The sequence below is a fragment of the Enoplosus armatus genome, chromosome 12 (assembly GCF_043641665.1).
Source record: "Enoplosus armatus isolate fEnoArm2 chromosome 12, fEnoArm2.hap1, whole genome shotgun sequence".
In the NCBI taxonomy this organism is placed as follows: Eukaryota; Metazoa; Chordata; class Actinopteri; order Centrarchiformes; family Enoplosidae; genus Enoplosus; species Enoplosus armatus.
The window spans coordinates 24201973-24223684 of record NC_092191.1 but is presented as its reverse complement, the minus strand read 5'-3'; the positions used below and the strand labels follow the sequence as shown (position 1 = coordinate 24223684).

The following is a 21712-nucleotide window of genomic DNA, read 5'->3' as shown; positions in this document are numbered from 1 at the left end:
GCAGACTGAGAATTCAGTCACATTAACTTCAGTACTGTGCTGTAAAAAGTGAGGATGCTTTCAAAAACAATGCCATCAACAGTTTTTGTTTATCAATTAGCAACATACAAAGTGCGGTAAACAAAAAACCTAAATCCAATCAACATTTGGTGTGGCCACCCTTTGCTTTTAAAACAGCATCAATTCTTCAAGGTACCCTTGCGCACAGTTCTTTAAGGTACTTGGCGGGTAGGTCGTTCTAAGCATCTTGTAGACGTTGCCACAGTTCTTCTTTATTTAGGCTGTCTGAAATTGCTTCCGTCTATTCATGCAATCCAGACTCGATGGTGTTGAGATCAGGGCTCTGTTGGGGGCCAGATCATCTGTTTCTGGACATCTTGTTCTTTTCGCTGAAGATAGTTCTTTATGACTGGCTGTATGTTTGAGGTCCTTGTCATGCTACGCTTCTCAGCGTTGAAGAGACCACTAATTCTGACCAGAGCACCTGCTGCCAATAGTGTTATCTTGCATAGGTGAGTCGCTTGGCTTTGTTTCCACGTCGCAGGAATGGCTTTTTGAAGTCCATGAAGACCGCTTCTGACCAGACGTCTCTGGGCTGTAGATGGGTTTGCCAGGGTCCCACTGGTTTCTGCCAGTTCTGAGCAGATGGCATTGCTGGACATCTTCAAACCGCGAAGGGAAGTCAGCTTGATGTGTCTTTCGTCTGCTGCACAGTGTCCTTGGTCGACCGACCTTGCCTGTTTCTTTCTGCTTCTGCAGGAGAGCTTGGACAGCACATCAGGAAACACTCTGCCTTGAGAGACCTTGCTGATGCAGGACGACCACCTTGGGTCTTGTTGCTGATGCTCATTACATCAGGTTAAACTGTCTTCAGCAACCTCACCTTTTTTAGTGTGGTTGTTCCTCATGCAGTTTTATTGCCCCACACAGCTGTTCCTGTGTCAGTTAATGATTTTGGTTACATTGGCTACATATTATGTTACCTGTTTGGTATAATTTTTTAATTATGCACTTGGGCTATATGCTTACAAAAAAAGTTTTTTAAGTGGTCTGTATAAATATCTCACTGGAATATTTCACTATTGTCACAGAAGATATAAAATGACAAATGTTTTTGTGAAACTCTGAAGTGCCTAAAACTTGCACAGTACTGTATATCATGAGGTGGTTTTGTTTGAAATGATCGTAAACTGTCTGAGTGATGTAGGGAAAAAACCTTCATGTTCTGTTAAAACACTGCATTGTGTATATTTTTGTATTGAAAATGTTTGTTAAAATGGTCACAATAAAATAATGACCTTTTTCTGTACTTCTTTCAGTGTCAGGACAGGAAGTAATTTTTACACTGGAAGTGGTCAATGAATCCTCACCACAGTTCATTTTGTGTCTCTTAAATGACTAACAGACATTTAAAGTGCATTTCATATAAAACACTGGCAAAACCTTTTTGCTTGCTCATGGTGTGTGTGTGTGTATAATGTGTTATGAGTTTGTAGAGCATGAGATATAAGCCCGCTCATCAAAACATTGCTCTGCAGCACCACAAGTGGTCAAACCAAGACTCCTATCCTGAATGGTCAGTTTAGAACCTCATTGAAAGTTATTCTTATTTCCAGACTCATCCACTGCAGTCTCCGTAGCATCACTGACATTAAAGCAGTGGCACAGTTGAACAGGTATTTTTTACTGACAGTGAAAGCATGGCTATGTTTGATTGATCACTCCCTCTGATGACTGAAGGTATCCCATGTGAACGCAGATCATAAATCACTAACCCAAAGCTGATTACGGCAGACTTTGGTAGTGAAGTAAAGTTACATTACAACTTTTGACCTACAGCAACTTGATAGGGTGGATATGAAAGTGCTGTGTACTTGTATTTAGCCCAAGCCAGTATTTGTTTTCATTTGTTTTGTTTCACTTAATTTGCTAGCATATTATTATTACTAATATATATATATATATATATATTCATTACAATATGAATGAAATGGTAACCAAATACACTTAAAATAACAACTACAGGAGTGCTGAATCTGCCCCCTTAATGTGTACAGGTGAGGTGGGGCTGTGAGACGTGTAAGCCAGAGAACATGTGTTAGAGGTGCCAGTTGAAGTGGAACGGATTCCTCATGACACAGAAGTTATGGGTTGTGTTACTCAATGATGTCATCAGGGTTATCTCAGCTTGGCCTTGGACACATGAATGCAAAACAGAAAACCTGGTATACAAACTGGGAACATGATGTTTGAAAGACGCTGTTACCTGGGGAGGAGGGTCTAAAGAAAGATGCTTTTGGTTGCATTATGGGAAATTTAGGATCCAGGAAAGTCAGGATATCTCAGCCTTTGCTGCTTTGATTTGGACATTTCTTATTTCAACCTGTCTCTCATGAGTCCCCCAACTTCATGGATGTGAAATATTCTATATACTACTATTAATTGGGCGTATCAGAGGATGGCGTTTACTCAGTTGTCATGGAGATGGTTCAGGTGTCATCATATGGAACCTCAATCCTGGTCAAAGATACTCTATAACAGAAGATAACGCATTTCAAGCTACGTCAATGGTCCTCTTCCCAGTGGATGATGAGGTCAAGTGGTTTCGGTCTGGTGTTCACAGGCAGCTGATGTTGTCTGTTTCTGATGTTCATCCAGTTTCTTGTCCAGGCTCCATGCTGTTTCACTGATGCAGTGTCCCCCCCACAGTATGTCATGATGATGTCATACACCACTCTAATCTTCCTTCTAGGGGGTCCTGTCTGTAGGGTGTAGGCCTACCAGCAGTGCTCGGAAGGTGTTGAATGGTTTGTGGAAAGAGCTGAGTCCTTGACTTTTGTGACAGATGTTCTCACAGTCCAGCCACGTCAGGGAGTTCCACTGTTGGTCCCTATTGTTAAGGTGATTTAATCATACTGCTGTTTCCAAGGTCAAGAAATTCAACGTCCTACTCAAATCAAACATATTTCTTTATGCAGGTTTAGGAAATGTACTATTAGGTTCAGCAGAAATATAGCTGCGAACAGTAGAGTGCCAGAACCAGAACTTCTGGGCTCTGTTCCAGAAGTAAGAAGACCTCATTCACAATCCCATTGATTTGATTATCTCGCTGAACAAAACGTGTAAGTATCACAAACATTTGTTTTGCCACAGATCTTATTTTCTGCAATAATCCAAAAGTCCCATGGAACAATCCCATTGGCTTTTAGTCGAGGGAACCAGGGCGATGCTAACTTCCAGCTTTGCCTACAAAGATACGTCATCCCTACAACACTCTATAAGAGTCGCCCCAGGATGCGGCCTTGAGAAAGTCTGAAATCTATATTTAAATGATCAGTCAATTATCAATATATTTTCAGTCAGCAAAAGTCTAGGCATTTCATTTATTGTCTTGAGCGACAACGTAGAGGAAAGTTTTAATGTCCCCGAGGAACAATTTGGCTTGCAAACAGCGGTCAGTAGTAAATATCCACACAATATATGCACACTTACACAAATACACACAACGTCACTGTTGTCATTGTCACTGTTTTGTCCACAAAACCCTGAGAGAGCAGTAGAAAATAAAGGAAAGGGGGCGCCATATCACATCCACAGCTAGTCAGGCCAAATCACATGTTTTTATAAAAGCCACTAGCTGATGGAATGTACAGTTTCATAAAATTTTTTAAAAAAGATTATCCAAGTTTTTTCCACCAGCAGCAAAGATACGAGACTTGCTGTCACAATGCTGCAAACACTTGCCCTGCCCTACACCTGTAGTATAAATCTGAGCACCTGTTGTTTGCCCACCCGAATGGCTCTGTTGTGATGTAATGGAATGCTATGAATAGTAACTGTCTGTGGAACAAGGTCTAAATATTCCCAACCAGTCAGCCAGGTTCATTTTCAATACACACAGATGCTATTCTGACTCCCTGCAGGCCTATAAATACATGGAAAGCTGTTATATTAGGCATGAGGGCAGCTCTCCATCTCACAGTGTGTCAGTAATACAAGACAGCGCTGCCAAATTTAGCTGCTGTCAAGACATGAGGCCTATTATTAGGCCAGTGGATACAGTAAAAAACGTGTGTGTGAGTGTGTGTGTGATAAGTGGGGGAAGTAATAGACACCATGGCAATCAGATTATGCTGGTATTTTCCACAGTGAGTGTTGTGTGTGTTTCCATAAAGGCCTCCGATGCCCTGCAAATGACACTGGGTTACACTTGTTACCAAGACATCTGCCAATGTGTGGAGCAGGGTGTGTATGAGTGTTTGTGTGTGTGTGTGCTAATTAGGGTTGGAGGATGGAGAAGGTCAGATGCTGTGGTAAAGTCAGATGAGGGGCAGCAGAATGAACATTTAAAGTTGTGTTTAAGGCTTTATGAGTCAAAGTGACGTGAATGCTGACCATTAAAATGCCATTTTCCCTTCATGGTACAGGCATACAATTTGAAATATTCAAGGTGCGTGGCTATACAAGGCCTGTCTGGCACTTATGTCTTTATTTTTTTGATGTACTGTGATTTTACCTGGTCATAACTTGGAACTTATGGTTTTTCCTGTCTCAAGTCAAGTCTTGAGTAGTACAAGTCTCAACTCTAAAGCTCGGCTAGACACATATAAACACATATAACCTAGAAAGATAAGGTCTGCGACAATGAGACAATAACAAATTATTGTCAACAAATCCCATATAAAGACCCAAATCAACAAATATTACAATCTGTCTCGCAGTACTTTCTGGCCCTGTTTACACCTGGCATCAACACGTGACGCGTCTCCAGTGACCACTTGTGATCGGCTCTCACCTCCCCGCTCTACATGCAAATAAACACGCACATCATTTCTCTGCTTGCAAAGACCAAACGCGTTGTTGTTTATAACCTGAAATTGATGAGCTTGCTGTTTATCAGACCACAAACTGAGACAAGAATTAGGTTGAAAAAAACAATAGATGCCTCCGGAGCAGAGTGTTCCTGGGGGACGTGCCTCACTGATTACTGTACAAAAACACAACTTTATAACTTTATTCACTGATTTTGGTGAAACTGGATCATATTTACTTCCCTCTGGCTGCTCTGCCTCAACTCTCAGTGATTTACAGAGTTTCCTTATGGACAGATAGCTATACTTGCTAAAGTAACTGCTAACTGCTGTTAACTAATTAAAACCAAACTTATCAGAAAAATGAACACTCGAACAAACATCAGCCTGATGAGAACTACCTAAAATGACAGAAAAAAAATTATTTGATGTGTACTTTGATTTTTTTAGTTTGACCCATGTCCATCCACTAAAATGTGACTTCTATACTGCAGCCAGCCACCAGGGGGCGATCGAGATGTTTTGGCTTCACTTTTGGGGAGCTGTCATGTCGTCCATCTTTATATACAGTCTATGATTGCTACACACAGGCCACCCCTAAAATCTTATTGACCACCCCATTATCTTAAACTATGCTTGGCGATCTTCGCAGTTGGGGGGGGGGGGCTTGGTCCATACCAACTGTCTGACAAGCAAACCAGACTTTCGTTTATCTTAATGTGTGGAACTCAAAATGTAAAATGAAGCGCATACTCAACAATGGGTGTGTGAGGTAATGGTTATAGGTGAGAAAAGAACAGAGTTTTGTTTTTTTTCTGGCAGGGGGAAAGAGAAGGAGGGGGTTTTGTGGTGGTGTAGAGACAGACAGGCAAGATGGAGCTGGATATATCAGTTCACTCGCTGTGGAAAAGCAGCTCAGTGAGGTGCTAACATTTCCAACTATGCCAAACCAAGCCATAAGACCCCCCCACCTCTTTTTCCACCATGACTGGAAGAGTGTGTATGTGTGTGTCTTTGCAGTCAATTAGGGATAGGGTTGAAAATGCTGATTTCAGTTTTGACTGTCATAACCATATTTTAGCTGTTCAACAGTTTCCTTTTGGCTTAATTGTTTTCATGGTTTGTGACTCATTTACTCCACAACCACAATCTTGACAAAACCACTTGACACGGTGACTCAGGCACACTGAGTATATAAGTGTTTTTTGGCTTTTTTTTTTTCATTTTATTTAACGGGAAAAAGACAAAAAAAAAAATGCTACAAAACATCCTAATAGTGTTTTGATAAAACCCCAATCAGTGCAACAGCTGGAAAAACCCAGACATCATTACCATCACCATCATCCTCTCCAGCAGGAGTGTCACCGCAAGCACTTATTATTATTACTATGTTTAGAAAGAAAGCATATTCAACCATACTGAAGGCTGACTTTGGATTTACATGTCTGCGCTTAACACTTCTGTCTTCCCATGACATCTGACTGGTTTTCAGTAGTGTTATGGTGTGTTTTGCTGGTTGGACAATTTGAAGTGACTTTTACGGGGGCCCTCCAGGACTTATTGTAGTCGTAAACTTCCATAGAGTTGGGGGACTCGAGAGACATTATTAAAAAAGATATGAGCAGCAATGGCAGAGATATCCTGACTTTTAGTCCTTCATATGAGTCAAGCTCCCAAAACTCTGAGTCCTACATTTCCCATAATTCAACTCGACAGCATCTCTTCCTTAAACACTTCTTGTCTGGTAAACACACCATTTTCAAACTCCATGCCACCTGTTTGTCCTACAAGTTTTCTGTGTCGTCTCCAAGTCCAAACTGAGATCACCCTGATGACATCGCTATGACATCATCAGGGTTATATTCTCTTAAATCGGGCTCAGACTACAGGAGTTTTAAAATCCTAACCAATTTTGAAATCGGGTTGCACATAAAGACAATCTTCACACATGTTCTTTTCTCTGATCTCAAATATGCACACACTACAAGATTTGAAAATAATGGCACATCACACACTTCAGGATATCATAAAGATTATCTGGCAGAGGAGCAATGCACCACCTCACGTAATCTCATGTGATCTCATGGGGAACCAGATGTAAACAAAATGGAGACTGATGTTGTGCAACAACTTGCTGGAGGTGAGATTTTAACTGTCAGTTTTGATATCTGTCAACAGTAGTATGCTAGCTAGCGCTAGCCTCAAGGGCTAGAATGTTTACCATTGCTTGGCAACACTGTCAACTGCTCCGGGACTAATGTCAGCTTGTAACGTTAACATTTAGCTTCCGCCTCCTTGTAGACTTGGCTCTCTCATTGACTGTAGTGGTCCCACTCAGAAAGTATTGACGTAATCATCCAGATTTTAACTCCTAAATATCAATCACTGTTTGAAATTATCAGGACGGCCCAGATGAGTCTGCGAGCAGTTTGGTAGGTTTAAGACTGGATCTGTAAACCCCTCACATTACCAGATAATCTGGGCTGAACATCGGTACCGACCAAGGTCCCAGACCAGATTTATCAGATTATCGGTAGGGGTAAATCAGCCCAAAACTCCTGTATTCTGAGCAAGGCTTAAGACTTGACAAAGCTCCTCCAGAGCCAGAGAAGATAGTCAACAACTGTAAGCACAGACAGAGTAGGACTCACCATGACAAGTGCCCCTTTAAAGCAGCTGGTAGGGTAAGATATGACCATCAAAGACCAGCTTAGACCGTTGAGCTTTCATCAGGGATCTAGATAACTAGGGTAAACATATCCAACTGAAAATCATTTTAGTTGTTAAAAGTAGGCTTTATAGTGTCATGCCATCTTACAGTAAATTCAGTTTCGTTCGGTCCAATCAATTCCTGACATTCTGCTAGCAAGTTGGTGTCTTGGATCAAGCAGGCTACAGTTCTACTAGTGAAATTGGAGGTCTTCAACTACTGGGCAACAGTGGTTTTGTTGACGTAATTAGCAGGCTAAACACAGTATCTGCTGTCCAAGTAGAAAGCAGCATTAGCACGTTGGTGCCAAATGAGCCTGCTGGCTAGTTAGCTAGCTAACTAACAGCTTGTATGTAACTATATGTCAAAAGATAAGTTTGGATTTTTCCAATACTCGCATGGCAAATGTACATTGAAAGAGTTTGTGGTCACTGTCATCATTCCTCCTCTCCATATGAGCCATGCAGTGTTCCCTTTGTAGCGTATAAACGCTGTATGTGCAGACCTTTTAAAATTCCCTCTTTGTGTTGCCACAGTTGTGATGTATTAGGATGCATTGGCTCCTAATACCCTTTTGATTTGGCTAACTGCTGGAGCCTCATATTAGCTTCAACTAGACCTGCATGATTGCCGTGTAGTGGATTACTACAGGGCCGATATGGAGAGGAGGAATGATGACAGCTCTGATAACTCTTGTAACGTACATATGGCGTGTGAGCGTTGTTTTCAGAAAGTCTTGAAAAAATCAGAACCAATCCTTCAACCCCTACAAGCCAGACAATTTTCACGCATCTCCATGTTTGCATCAATGTGGTTACAAAAGTCTTTGTTATCCACGTACAAAGCCTCTGCAATATTCTACAGTCCGACACACCTTGCTGTTGTCATTCAGTTTTTCTCTGTGTATCAGACTGTCGAGCTACCGTAATCTGTACGGCTGCCTTTAAAGATCACCAGTGATGAACAGTGACAGTTTCACAAAATATTAAATGCAACACATAAACAAGGATTCAACACTGATTATTTACATTTCTTGGAGAATTGTGTTCAGCTGAAGAGTTCAGAAAAAAAAAAAGCAGATAAACATCGAGTACACAAACCGTAACAAAATAAGAATCTGAATTCTGCTACAGAGGTAAGAAGGTAACACACATTTATAAAGATGGATATTATAACATGACATAAAAAACAACGAACAGAAGAAATTATTGTGTGCGTGTGTGTGTGAGGCAAGGGGGTTGAAACCTGCTCAAATATAAAAATAGCTTTCATTTATGTGAAAGATTTCCATTTTTATATTTACTTTGAGCAAGATATGCAGTTGATTTTATTAAGTGGAATAATGACCCCCAAAAATATGTGTTTAGAGATTAAACTTTTCAGTGTTTATATGCTAAAATATGAGTTATCAGTTTTTCTGAATGTTTCCGATCATTTTGAAAAAGAAAGGTCAGATTTTGAACAGGTGAAAACAAAAAATCTTTTCTACAAGGATTCTTCAATATCTAAAAAGGTGTGTTCAGACTGCACGTGAAGCTAATTTTAGGTTGGTTAGGTTGATCTGCTTTTTATGTCAATGCAAATATGTGAGAATGCACAGATTTGCCCAGGCAGCACAAATGAAGTTAGAATAAATATGTCTGTGTGAATTAAAAATGTATCAACATGAGCTAAAGGTCTGGGCTTGTCCCGAGGTTTTATGATTTCATTCATGAATGTACAGATACAAAAAAAATGGACAGGAGTCTGGTGGAAAATAATAAAGAATTCAATCCTGGTGAATTTTGACATTGGAGGCTAAATTGTCACACAAACACAGCACAGGCGCACTGTGATGCATACTAGCTACAGCTAACGTATGCACAGTTGGTTATCAGCTGTTTGGGGCAAAATAAAAGACGGCAAAGACACTCTAGCAGCCCCCAGATCAGCCTCATGTTCAGACCGAACACACCTTTAATTCTGCTTTCATCTTTGAATTCTGACAGAATTTCGAGAACCCATAATAACCAGTTCCAGATGTCGCGTTCACATCAACATCCAAGTTGTAATTACGACTGAGAAACTTTTGATTTATCTGACATGGCACTTAAAAAATAGGTAAGTGCCAGAAAACCACACAAACATCGAGCCCTCACGTCAGCCAAAGTCCATCGCTCAAGGTAATTAAACCCAATTGTAAAGAATGTAAATCTATATTGTCAATGTGAAGTATTTTTAAATCCTCTGTAGAATTCGTCCTTTACACTTGACCTGTTTTTACTGTGGGTGCATGTCAGCTTTGGTGCTGCATAAATACAGCATTTCAAATTCAATTTCATGTCAATTCAAATGATTTTGACCACTAAAACATTATTGGAAGAAACAAAATGGCGCATGCTGTCCGTTTAAATTAAGTACTCAGTCAACAAATATTTGAATGTTTTATCACACAAACAAAACTAATGTTGCATTTTCTATTAAATAACGTCTAACCCTTGACACATTTTTACAATTTACAATATCATTGTCACCTTTTGTTTTAAAACACTCATTCTGCAATGAGATTTAATTGCAAAATCATTAATCAAGAGTTAAGATTACACAAATAGAGTCTCAACTATTATTAAAAATCTGAATGAATTAAAGTGCAAATGATTAATGCATTCTTCCGTGGAAACATTACCCAAGTTACCTCTTCTATTCACAACCTGCCTCCATAGAAGTATGTGTGTCAGTTTCAGTATGGCTCTGCATGCTCTGCATGTCTGGAGAGGGACTGCCATCTATTGGTTAATCTATAGAAAACACCAGTGTTACATATCTGACCCATGTCTGATATTAGTCCAGTGGTTTGAAACGGAAACATTTTCCAAAAATATATCTTTTTATACGCATCTATCTTGGCAGATAGATCATAAAAATATTCCTTGTAGAGCTGAAGAAGCAGATAACCGTAAAATGGAGGTTAGACCTCGATCCAGCACTTCCATCCTTTCTGATTTTTTTCCAACTAATATCTACAGATCAATCTGGTAGAAAACAAATGTTGATAAGGGCAAAAACTCACATGAATGAAAATAGGAAGTGGCCAACTTTGCTTTTAGAGGAGACAGTGAATGGGGTGCTAATGTCTGTTGTTGTAAACGTTAAAATACTATGGAGTTCATGATGATTGGCATTCTGAGCTGTTATGGACATGACAAATGATCCTTCCTTCATTGGTGCAGTTTGATTGGTTCAAGCTGCACATGAAGCTCTGAAGTCTGTCTCTTTAGGTCTCTCCTGGTGTCTTCAGCTGGGAAGCTGGGATGGACAGTAATGGATAAGCTACAGCTGAGCTTCCCAGGATTTGTATCAGCCAGTGAAACTTCCTGTTGGTGTTGCTATGTCAGAATTATGAGTAAAATATCAATTTATCATCGAAACATTTGAAACTAGTTCAACATCACGGTAAAGAGGATAGACCACTGATCCCACACTCAGCTTTTTCCCACAGGTTTGGATGTCAGCTGGCTGTCTGTCTCTGACAGCTCTGTTAACTTCAACACTTCCATATTTGGCTCTCGGGGTCACTCTTACCAATGAGTCCAGCTGGTCTGGGATCCAGTTAAAGGACCATATCGTATTTTCAGCCCCTGACATAAGTCGACTGACAAAGATAGGTGCATTGAATGTTGACAGCAGCAATGGATTACCTGATTATTCTGTCAATGCTGTTCCCTTTGGAGTAGATTTTACATTGCCAAGTCTGACAACCTGCCATTAGCATCTGACATCAAGACCGACTTCCACAACACTCTACACTCATTTTAAGTTTTTATGTCTACAGTTTGGGAGTGAGCCTTCAGGCAAAGAACTGAGATGACAATGAGCCAAGGAAACCAGGGATTTAAGAGAGTGTATGTTTGAGTTAGTTAGTTAGTCATAGACTGCGCTGGTAAGAGGCTAGGGCCAGATGGGTTCCATTTATACTACAATGGGTGTCTGCATACACGTTTGTTGCCGTAGACGCTCGTGGACATGGACAGAATTATCATTACCTTACCATTAGAAGCCGTCATGGACAGTACCATTGCGGGTGTTACCATGCAACCACACTACGAGCAGCTCAGTCAACATGTCACCTGAAAGTCTTTCATTTCCTACAGAGCTGCGCAACAAAACTCTTCTGCTGTGTATGTGGTCAACAAGCATGCCAGTGCTTTTCTAACTAATAGGATTTTGTTTTGTCTGGTAAGTGCTAAACACCATATACCAACTCTGGAGTAAGTGGTAACAATTTGTGGAGATGAATAGAAGAGCTATTCATTCATTGTGTTTTGTTTTTTTTACCTTTGCAAAATGCAAATTAGCTCATCGTGGGCCTGACTCGATCACTGCAGACCATTCTATAGAAGAAACTGGATCCTGTGGCCCTGCTCACTATTTCTCAGACTGACCATCAATGAAGTTACTTGACCATCAATGAAGTTACTCGCAGTGAGTACCAGCAGTCAGGACTTCCTAGTAAGTGACTAGTGGTCAGAGACCACTGTTAGTTGAAGTGAAACTGTGAGTGGATGGACTGTTTCCAAGCTGTAGGTTGGGATTTTTAAAGTCAATGTGTGATGGGTTTTGTTTGGATTGGTACAAACAACTTAACACCGCTTATCTTGATATGGTCACTGGATTAATTCCAAAGCCACAGGATGTTTTGTCATCAAACCACCAAATCCAAATGAAGCTGTGAAGATTCATACAAACTGGTTTTGTTTTGTAGTGTAGCAAACTGGCTGTACTGCTACACCAGGAAAACACTTCCTTGGCATGAGAAGGAAGTGAGGTTATCACCAAATCCGAAGCTGGCTGGACTTCTGTGATGTCACTGTGTGAACCCGGCTCGGTCAGGTGTGTCTGTTGGCTGGATGATAACTTCTGAGCCATAAAGAAACAGCAGCAACACAGTAATGGTGGAGTTGATGCTAACGGTGAGAGGATGGTGGTGGTGTGACTGTTGTCAGTTTTCAGCCAGTGACAGTGCCAGAGCTGCCTGCAGTGCTGCCTCTTCATCAATGCTGTAGTCCTGACAAAATGCAAAGAGAAACAGCTGCTTGTGACTGCAGACGAATGCAACCCTAATCTAATATAAACACCATCCATTATTTAAGGAAGTCGATCCATGCACCATGTGAGCATTTTTTACCACAGATCCAAACCTTTCACTTACATTTAGACATAAGATAATAACTCTGATTTTGTTAGGTCAAACCCCCAAGTTTCTTTGAGCATATCATTGAGGATCTGAAACTCGTCCGTGTTATGTTTAAAAAGCTCATCAACATCACTGGACACATAAACAGAGCTGTCCCATATAGACGTATAAATAAGTATTACTTAAATCAGTCTCAGTTCCTAAAAAGTTACTGAGTTACTTTTATAACGAATCGTCAACTGGGAGAAATCTACTAATGCAAGCAGGCGGTCATGGGAATTAGACATTGGGAGTACAATAAGCCCCCTCCGAGAATGGCTACCATATCATGGTGGAGAGATTTGTGTGTCCCTGTGACCCTGGGAGCTGTGTTGTCTGGAGCAATAGCTCCTGGTGGGGTCTCCCTAGGCAAACTGGTCCCGGGGGAAGTAGAAAGAAATTGGCTAAGAAGGAGCTGCAGCACTTTGAACAGCACTTTAACTGTTCCTGGAACAGGGAAACTGGGGCCCCCTTGCGGAGCCAGACCAGGGAGGGAAGCTCGCTGGAGATCGTCTAGTGGCACAGCCGGATAAAACCACCACAAGGATAGAAATCCCTGAGGGTGGTTTCTCGGGTCGGGTGCATTGCCAGCAGGGCAGCGGGCAAAGGTGGGGTCCTAGGCATGTTGACCCCTGGCGTTGCAGACTAGTACTAGTACTTAAGCGCTTACGCAGGCAATGATGGAGAAACCTGGAGGAGGGTGATTGGGAGGAATGGCCTACCCTATCTAAACCCAAGTGGTGCTTTGTTATTGGACTTCTGTGCTAGCCATGGATTGGCAATAACAAGCACCATGTTCGAGTATAGGGTGATTCATAAGTGTACTAATGTCCTTATTTATGGTGTACCACAGCACCACAGACCAAAAATTGATGATCGACTTTGTGATCATATCATCAGATCTGTGGCTGTATGTCTTGGACACCTGGGTGAAGAGAGAAGCAGAGCTGTCAACTGATGACCACCTGGGTGAGTTGCATCCGAGGGCAGAGGAGGCTGCCAGACAGACATGGAAAACCCAAACGTGTAGGGTGAACTGGGAACGTCTGGCTGAGGCCTCTGTCTGCAAGGTCTTCCACCTCCGGAAGAATGTCTAATGCATCCTGGGGGAGGTTTGGGACATGGAATCCAAGTGGGCCATGTTCAAAGCCTCCAGCTGCTAGGACTTGTGGTCAGAAGGTTGTCTGTGCCTGATGTGGCAGCAACCTAAGAACCCGCTGGTGGACACCAACAGTGAAGGAGGCTGTCAAGCTGAATAAGGAGGCCTTTCAGGCTTGGTTGGGCCAAGGATCTCCTGAAGCAACAAACACCAGGAGGCCAGAAGGGATGCGGCTTCGGTGATCACGGACGCAAAAACCTGGGTGTGGGAGGAGTTCGGGGCAGCTATAGAAAATAACTTTTGGTTAGCCTCAAAGAAGTTCTTGCAAACTGTTAGACGACTCAGGAAAGGAAAACGATTTGGCTCAGGCTGTGTTCAGCAGTGTTCAGGGCTGTGGAAATTTGACAAATGGTGAAAAGAGCACCTCGAGGAATTCCTGAACCCAACAAACATGTTCTAAGTGGAGGAGGCAGAGAGTTTGAAGACTCAGGAGAAGCCTCACCCATATCGTAAGCCTCTGGGCTAGGTGCTAGGTGTGGGTGAGATTCACCCTGAGCTGCTGAAGGCTCTGGACATTGTTGGGCCATCTTGGCTGATTCCAGGGTGCCGCTCCTGGAAAGGAAGCCCAACTGATTGTTGACCTGAGATCCAGGAGGAGCAATGCGCATTCCGTTCCAGTTGTGGAACAGTGGACCAGCTCTTTACTCTCGCAAAGTTATTGGAGGGGGGTCATGGAAGTTTACCCATCAAGCCTGTTTTGTGGACTTGAGAGTCATCTCCAAGTCTGAGGCCATGATCCTCTGCCAGAACAGTGGATTGCTCCCTCCAGGTGGGAGGAGGTTGCTGCCCCGAGTGAAGGAGTTCAAGTATCTCAGGGTCTTGTTCACAAGTGAGAATCGTGAGATCAACAGGCGGATTGGAGTGGCATCAGTAGTAATGCAGGCATTGAAAAAGGAGCTCATGGTAGGAACTGTTGGGTCCCTGCAAATAATATTATATAGATTACGGTCTATCTTTACCTGCTCTATATGTAAAGTGTCATGAGATAACTTTTGATGTGATTTGGCACTATATGAATAAAATTTAATTGAATTGCAAATTCATTTTACTCAAAGAAAGACATCTCCAAACCTGGACAAATATAACCAAAAGTATCTGACTGGAGACATACCACTCAAGGGGAAGTGAGAGAATATGTTTTCTTTCAGCGTTGTTAAAATTTGTTTGAAAAGACAAAAAAATCATGACAGCACTGGACTTACAACAAAGGTGTCATAAGAGAACTTGTGTCTGTGGAGGAGATGCTGGAGGAAGTTGGAGCTCTTATAGCTGGGGTCTCCCCACGGCATGGCTGAACACACCGGACACACCTGGAGATGCAAACACACAGCTCATTTGGTCCTGCTTCTCATGAATCCATACAGATCTGGGTCTTCAAAGTACAAGTAGTATCTGCAAAGTATGCTTCTGGTTTAATTCAAATACACTTCATTTCACACAGTCACTGGCTCGAGGGGAACTGAACTGCAGCCACTGGAAGAAATACGGGTGCACAGCAAAATGAGTTACAAGATTAGGGAAGCTATCAGTGAACACACTCAGCAATGGTAAGAGTGAATTACATTGTAAAAGCCCACTTCAAACCAAATAGTCACAAGAGCAGGAACTGGTCTGATTTGTGTACTAAACAAATTTTTCCACTCTCCCTTACTTTTTCGCCGTCACTTTTTAAAGTACATTTTTGGAAAGTAGACGGCAGTCAGGAAAAGAGGGGAGAGGAGAATGACATGCAACAAAGGTCCTTGGACGGACTCAAAATGGGTCTTTTGCGATCACGTGGTCAGCACCTTAAACCCCTACACCACCAGAGTAGCCCCTCTTCACCTTTTTTTTAGATGATCTGGGAAGTCAGCTACAAAACTTTTGTTTAAATGCCAATAACATTAGACTACACTATTAAAGTTCCTGAGAACCGGAGCCTTGGTGGCCAAATGGTCACAGCGCATCCCAACCGCAATGTTGCCAGTTTGATTCCAGCCACGGACCTTTGTTGTCATACCCCCTCTCCCCCTGTTTCCTCTCTGCCTCCTCACTGTCCAATAAAGGCAAATATGCCGAAAAAGTACTGTTTCCCTGACAGAATGAAGATTTAGGATCCCTTAAGTTCATTTAGATAATGTAATCTTGTGTATTACAGCGTAGTCTCTTACCACTTTATTGGGGTCATTACGGTGGTTGTCCATACAGTGCTTCACCAGTTCCTGCTGGTCCAGGTTTCTGGCCCCACAGAATGGACACACAAATGTTGAGCGGTTTGGAATATTGCTACATATGGAAGGACACACATACACATAAAGACACACATACACGAACAGAAGACATGAATTACCACAAGCTTAAAGCAGCTAATTCAATACTTCTAACATTTATTTTATTTTATAGGTGCTGGCCTCTAACGACTCACAATGTTCTGTGTAATTGTTTATCACATATTTTATGATTTGCATATGAGTTTATTTCATTGCGACTTCGATGCCTCTACTAAAGCCGGGTTCGGACTACAGGAGTTTTAAAATCCTGCATCACGCACATTAGGACAAAAGTTCTTCTCTCTAATCTCAAACATGCACACACTACAAGATTTAAAAATAATGGCACATCACACACTACAGTATTAAGATTATCATGCCAGAGGGAGCAATGCACCACCTCACGTAATCTCATGTGATCTCATGGGGAAGCAGATGTAAACAAATGGAGACTGACATGGTGCAACAACTTGCTGTAATAATGCGTTGCAGTGAGAAAAAACAAAAGCAGAAGGCTAAACGGGTCTGGATGAGACGCGGTCAACAAGGGTTGTCTATTCTTCAGTGAGAACTGGAGGTGAGAACAGTAGTATGCTAGCTAACATTAGCCTCAAGGGGCGAGAATGCTTTAAGCCTCGTTTATGCTCACGTGAGCTTTGAGATTGCACAGGGGCGTTTATGCTTATCGGGCGATCCGTTGCAGTATTCCCCGAAACACCAGGGGGCGTAAAATAAAATAAAAAACGAGTGCAAGATCATGATAAACAAACATGGCTGCACTCTGCACTAGAGCTTGTTGTTGCTGAGGAATAATGTATCTGTCTTTATCTATTAAATGTGGAGGCAGTCTCAGAGTCATGTGGCTATCCCGGTGGTCTCTCATGGAAGGGTCGTAGAGGCCCTTGAAATGACGTACCGGCTCGGCAAGTCTAGTTTCACAGGCGTCCATGTTGAAATGTGTCATGCCTTCAGCATGGCACAATATAATTTTAAACAAAAAGGAACAATGATAATTGTGTTTAAATTCAACAACTTACAGCTCAAATGAGGCTTTGATAGCACCCCTATGGCTGGGAATCATGGGAGCTGAACTTGTTGAAAGCAAAAAAAAGAGATTTTGGCAGTTTGTGTGATTGTTTAGGCATATCAGTGTGCCAAGAAATTTTAGGATAATATCCTGAAAATGCTCATGTGAACATACATTGTTTGTGCACGTAAACTGCATTTTTAAGATTCGGTGAGGCAAGCATGGACGTGGTCTGTGTGTATGTGTACCTTGGTATAGGCTGGGAAGTGGGTACCACAGGGACAAACTTGGGACAGTTGGCCATCTGCTCCTGTACTTTAGAACAGGAAGCAATGTGGGACCTCATCTTTACCAGAGCCACCTGAGAACAGGCAGAAGCAAACTCTTAAACTCTTGTTAAACTTGCACAACTCTGTGCTCATGTACATTTTTAATTGATGCAGTTACTTTGTTATTTTATGTCAATCAATGATGATGCTTTATATTTTGTATTATTATATTTATTTTATTTGAGTTCTTTTGTTGTTAATTTGTTTTCTAAAATGTCTTGCACCTCAGGGCACCAAAAAGTAGATAGTAGTAGATAAATAAAATGCTTCTTTTTTCTTTTTTTTTTTTTACTGTATATGCTGCAAAAATAAAATGTAAACCGTATCTAGTGTGACACTGTATAAGGTGTATATCAGTTACACTAGACAGTCACAAAATGATGATTTAATTATGTACCAAATAATAAACATACACCCATAATGTGTGTGAGAGTGGCACCTATGATTTTTGAACATGGGTAGTGAATGGCTAATATCTACCTTCTTGCTACAGCCCCTGCAGGGTGCTTTGTATGAAGTCAGCTGCTTCTCCACACTGGAGGAGCGCTCCACTTTCTTGGGGTCAAAGGGCACGCGACAGAGAGGACAGAGGGGCGAGGTCACCTGAAGACATGGCTGCAGACACTCTCCACAGAACCTGGAACAGCAGACAACAACAGTAAAGGTTAAGTTCTTGCTCAAGGGAACCGCAGTGATGGTAATGAAGGAGGGGCAAGCACTGCTCCCTCTCTTTTTTGATCCTGATTTATCCTGCTGGTCCAGGGAGCCCCTCCCTGACCTTTCGGCCACCTCTGCCCCACAGTTACACCGATGCTCAACAAAGGTATGTACAAACAGAACCTCATGGAGAGCTTGGTCAATGTGTTCTCTCAGCACTGCTCACAGAGTACAAGTGGACTGCTGGCTCCATCACTATAGCTGCATTTCCACCACAGGAACCTTTGGTAGAATTCAGTGCGTTTCCACCGCAGGGACCAGGGTCTAAATTAAATTCCGGGGACATTACTGTAAAAACAGCCATCGCTTTTTCATGTATCAGCGGACTAATTTGCCTTATCTTCGGGCTGAAGGAACCTTTCAGTTACTGGGTGGAAATGCGGCTTATGTTACCCTAATGGAAATCTTGACTTTTGTTTTTATTATAATAGGGTTGTTGTTCTACAATGCAGAAACCTGAGAGACACCTGGATAATAGCAACATAAACATACAAAAAAAAAAGTCCCAAGACATTCAATTTACAACTAATCCACATTTGAGAAGCAGTTACCAACAAATGTTTGGGTTTTCTGTTGGTATTTAACAATTAACCAATTATCAACATTCTCATTGATTTTCGTCCAGTTGACTAGAATAGTTTAATAGAATTTGCGTTTTGGCACTAAAAGATAATATAGGGTTATGTTATAAAAGATTCAATTTTGCTACACGTTGCCTGTTAAATACCACCATGAGCCTAAGTGGTCGGTTCTATGAAGAAGACTCCAGCCACAGTTCTGAAATTAGAATTCTACCATATTCAGGATTCTTCATTGTATAAATCAGAAACTTCGATGCATTATTGCTCGTCAATTCCTCATTATTTGCTTCAAATTGGTGAAGTGACTAAATGTCACACGATACGGTACAACACATAGAACCTGTCTGTCTGTAAGGAAAGCTTGGGTTGTGACTGAAACTGAGTGAAAAGGATCTGTTCTAGGCAGATACATTAATTCAACAAGTATTTGGCAGATGTCGGCTTTAACTGGAGACACTGGGAGTAAAAATAGCTGCATTTTACTCCTCTGCTGCATTTTTCCTTTAACTAGAAATAGAACTGAGGCTACCTGAGGTCTGCTCTACTCTTTGTTGTTCTTTCCGGCTCCAGACTGAGAAAGATTAGAAATGCAACTCTCCGACTAACTCTCTAATTAGATATGGTAGGAGCTGATAATGTCATTTTCCCATCAGTTACACATGTCACATCAAGTCACCATTTACTTGACTGCAAATGGCGTAAGATCACCTTGATTTTAAGACCCCCTATGTTCAGGTATAAATAATAAAAAAAATACAAAGTGGAAAAGCTCTCAAACGCAGCTCAAAGCAGAGGTACAAGCCTCCAGGTTTCTGTTTTTGGTATTTTAGTCTGATGTCCGTCACCAAACCCTGCAGAATTTTGGCCTTGTTTTCTCCTTGTGAACCGCAGTCAACTGGGGAGGCCTGTGCAGAGCTGCAGATAGATAGGTGCTATCTCTGTGTCACATGATGCCAAGTCAAGTCAAGTCACTTTTATGTAGCACATTTAAAAACAACAGGAGACACAAAGTGCTTTCCAGTCAGGTATATATGATTAAAGGAATAATACATTCAGCATATGTAATACAATAATACTATATAACACCTTTGGAATAATTATATAATACAGAGAAGGCAAAACTAAAATGGAAAAATATGAATCAAAGTAATACAACATATTAAAACGCAGCAGGTACCACTACTGGGAATCAAGCACAACGGGTCTCCACAGAGGGGGGTGGCAACTCCTGCACCTTAACAAATCTGTTTGACTTAAGGCTGCATTCAAAGTATCATAAAAAAGCACTCAAAAAGGCATATGTAAATACACTTCAGTGATCTCTCTCATACCCAGAACATGAGACAATGTTTTGAGACATTTTTGAGTTGGTTATAATAAAATAATTACATTTTTACGATGTAATATATGTGTAGCCGAATCTTCTGTTGATTAATTAACCTGAATAACCTGATTACAAAATAAGAATCACATACTGTATGAGTTTTTTGTGTCTTACTATTGCAAATACTGTGTTTTCTGGACAATCCAAGCATAGTAAAAAAAAAAAAAAAAGGACCGCCATTTCTTTCCCAGCCCTCTCAATTAACTAGGCACCGTGTGTTACAAACCCAGCTGAACTTTGACCTGTGAAATAGTGACACTCACCAGAGTGTTTCCCCCTATACAGGGTCTTATCGCACAGAATCAAATCTATTCATAAAGGCTGCAGTGATCGGTGCATTTGTGCTGAAAGACAATATCCAAAGGAATGAGGAGCGGTGGATGTCTAAGAAATGCACAAGCAGCCTAAATGTGACTTCACACGTGCCAGGTGATGTGTGGAGCTGCAAAGAGGATTCATGCCAGATAACCCCATAGAAGAGTTCCTGAAACTCCACTTGCCCTGAACTGTTATCATGACCCGAGTGTAATAACTGTAGTGATGAGACTGACCATGTGACAACATCAGAGCCTGGTGAGGCTGCTGACAGATGCTGCTGATGCTGAGTGCATCGAAAACAAACAGCATGAGCCAAATGAACTCAGCCAGGTCAGCTGTTACGAACATATAAAACACATTACATTAAAACCGAAGCTGCCTCCGGCGGGACAGTGGAGAAGCGATAACATTACACCGCCGTAACGTTCTGCATGTCCACAACAACAACAACAACACATATCCAAACAAGAAGTAAGCTACTTTACGTGTGAGCACAGCTGGCGATGCTGACGGGTTTATGGTAGACCTCCAGGCAGATGGGGCAAGAGAACTGGCTCTCGATGCCTTCAGCCGGGGCTGCCAGCGAGCCTGCGCCGCTGCTGGGTGGCTGCTGCTGTTGCTGCTGCTGCTGCTGCTGCTGGAGGAGCTGAGTGCTCGCCGAGACGAAGCTCCGAAACATCGCCATCATGGAGCCGGAGAGGAGCTGCAATTGTCGACAACAGCTCGCGTGCCCGAGAGAGGAAGCCGTCCAACTGCTCCAACTGCTGTTAGCTAGTGCATTATCCGTACAGCAATTTGAATATGTGCCGTACAAACATGGTGGCTTTTAAATTTAGCTACGTCTCATAAAATATTGTACAATAAGCCGCAGCATTACTTTTCCCTGGCTGGAGAGGACACGCCGGAGAAGTAAACATTGGGAGCGGTGCTCGTTGGCGAGTGTCAGCGCGGTGCTACGAGGGTGACCTGAATAAAACACATCAATCTGTAAACTCCTGGAGCAGCTACAGCTAATGCTGTATCCACTTGGTTGTCAGATTAGCCGCTTTTGGAAAGACGCCAGCGAACGCTCGCGAACAGCACGAGAGGCTACAACAAAGCCCCTCTTCTTCTTCTTCTTCTTCTTCTTCTTCTTCTTCTGCTTTTTCTTCTTCTTCTTCTTCTTCTGCTTTTTCTTCTTCTTCTTCTTCTTCTTCTTCCGGGCGGATCATTATC

General features: G+C 41.9%; 1 protein-coding gene across 1 annotated transcript; it reads right to left on the bottom strand.

Moving 5' to 3' along the window:
* Positions 1-12386: 12386 nt before the first annotated feature.
* LOC139294532 (E3 ubiquitin-protein ligase RNF166) lies at positions 12387-21185 on the bottom strand. The gene is made up of 6 exons (XM_070916444.1): positions 20983-21185; positions 17978-18134; positions 17417-17529; positions 16043-16157; positions 15095-15202; positions 12387-12565 (listed from the first exon to the last, which is right to left on the bottom strand). The coding sequence occupies exons 1-6, from the start codon at positions 21183-21185 to the stop codon at positions 12500-12502; spliced, it is 762 nt and encodes a 253-aa protein (XP_070772545.1). The 3' UTR covers positions 12387-12499.
* Positions 21186-21712: the final 527 nt, after the last annotated feature.

What these genes read in the sequence shown, in the direction of transcription:
- LOC139294532 (XM_070916444.1), bottom strand. Translation starts at nt 21,185, where the DNA reads ATGATGGCGATGTTTCGGAGCTTCGTCTCGGCGAGCACTCAGCTCCTC. An exon ending in ATCGCCAGCTGTGCTCACAC is followed by an intron (nt 18,135 to 20,982) that starts GTAAAGTAGCTT and finishes CTGCTGTTCCAG; the next exon opens with GTTCTGTGGAGAGTGTCTGC. An exon ending in GCAGGGGCTGTAGCAAGAAG is followed by an intron (nt 17,530 to 17,977) that starts GTAGATATTAGC and finishes GCCTGTTCTCAG; the next exon opens with GTGGCTCTGGTAAAGATGAG.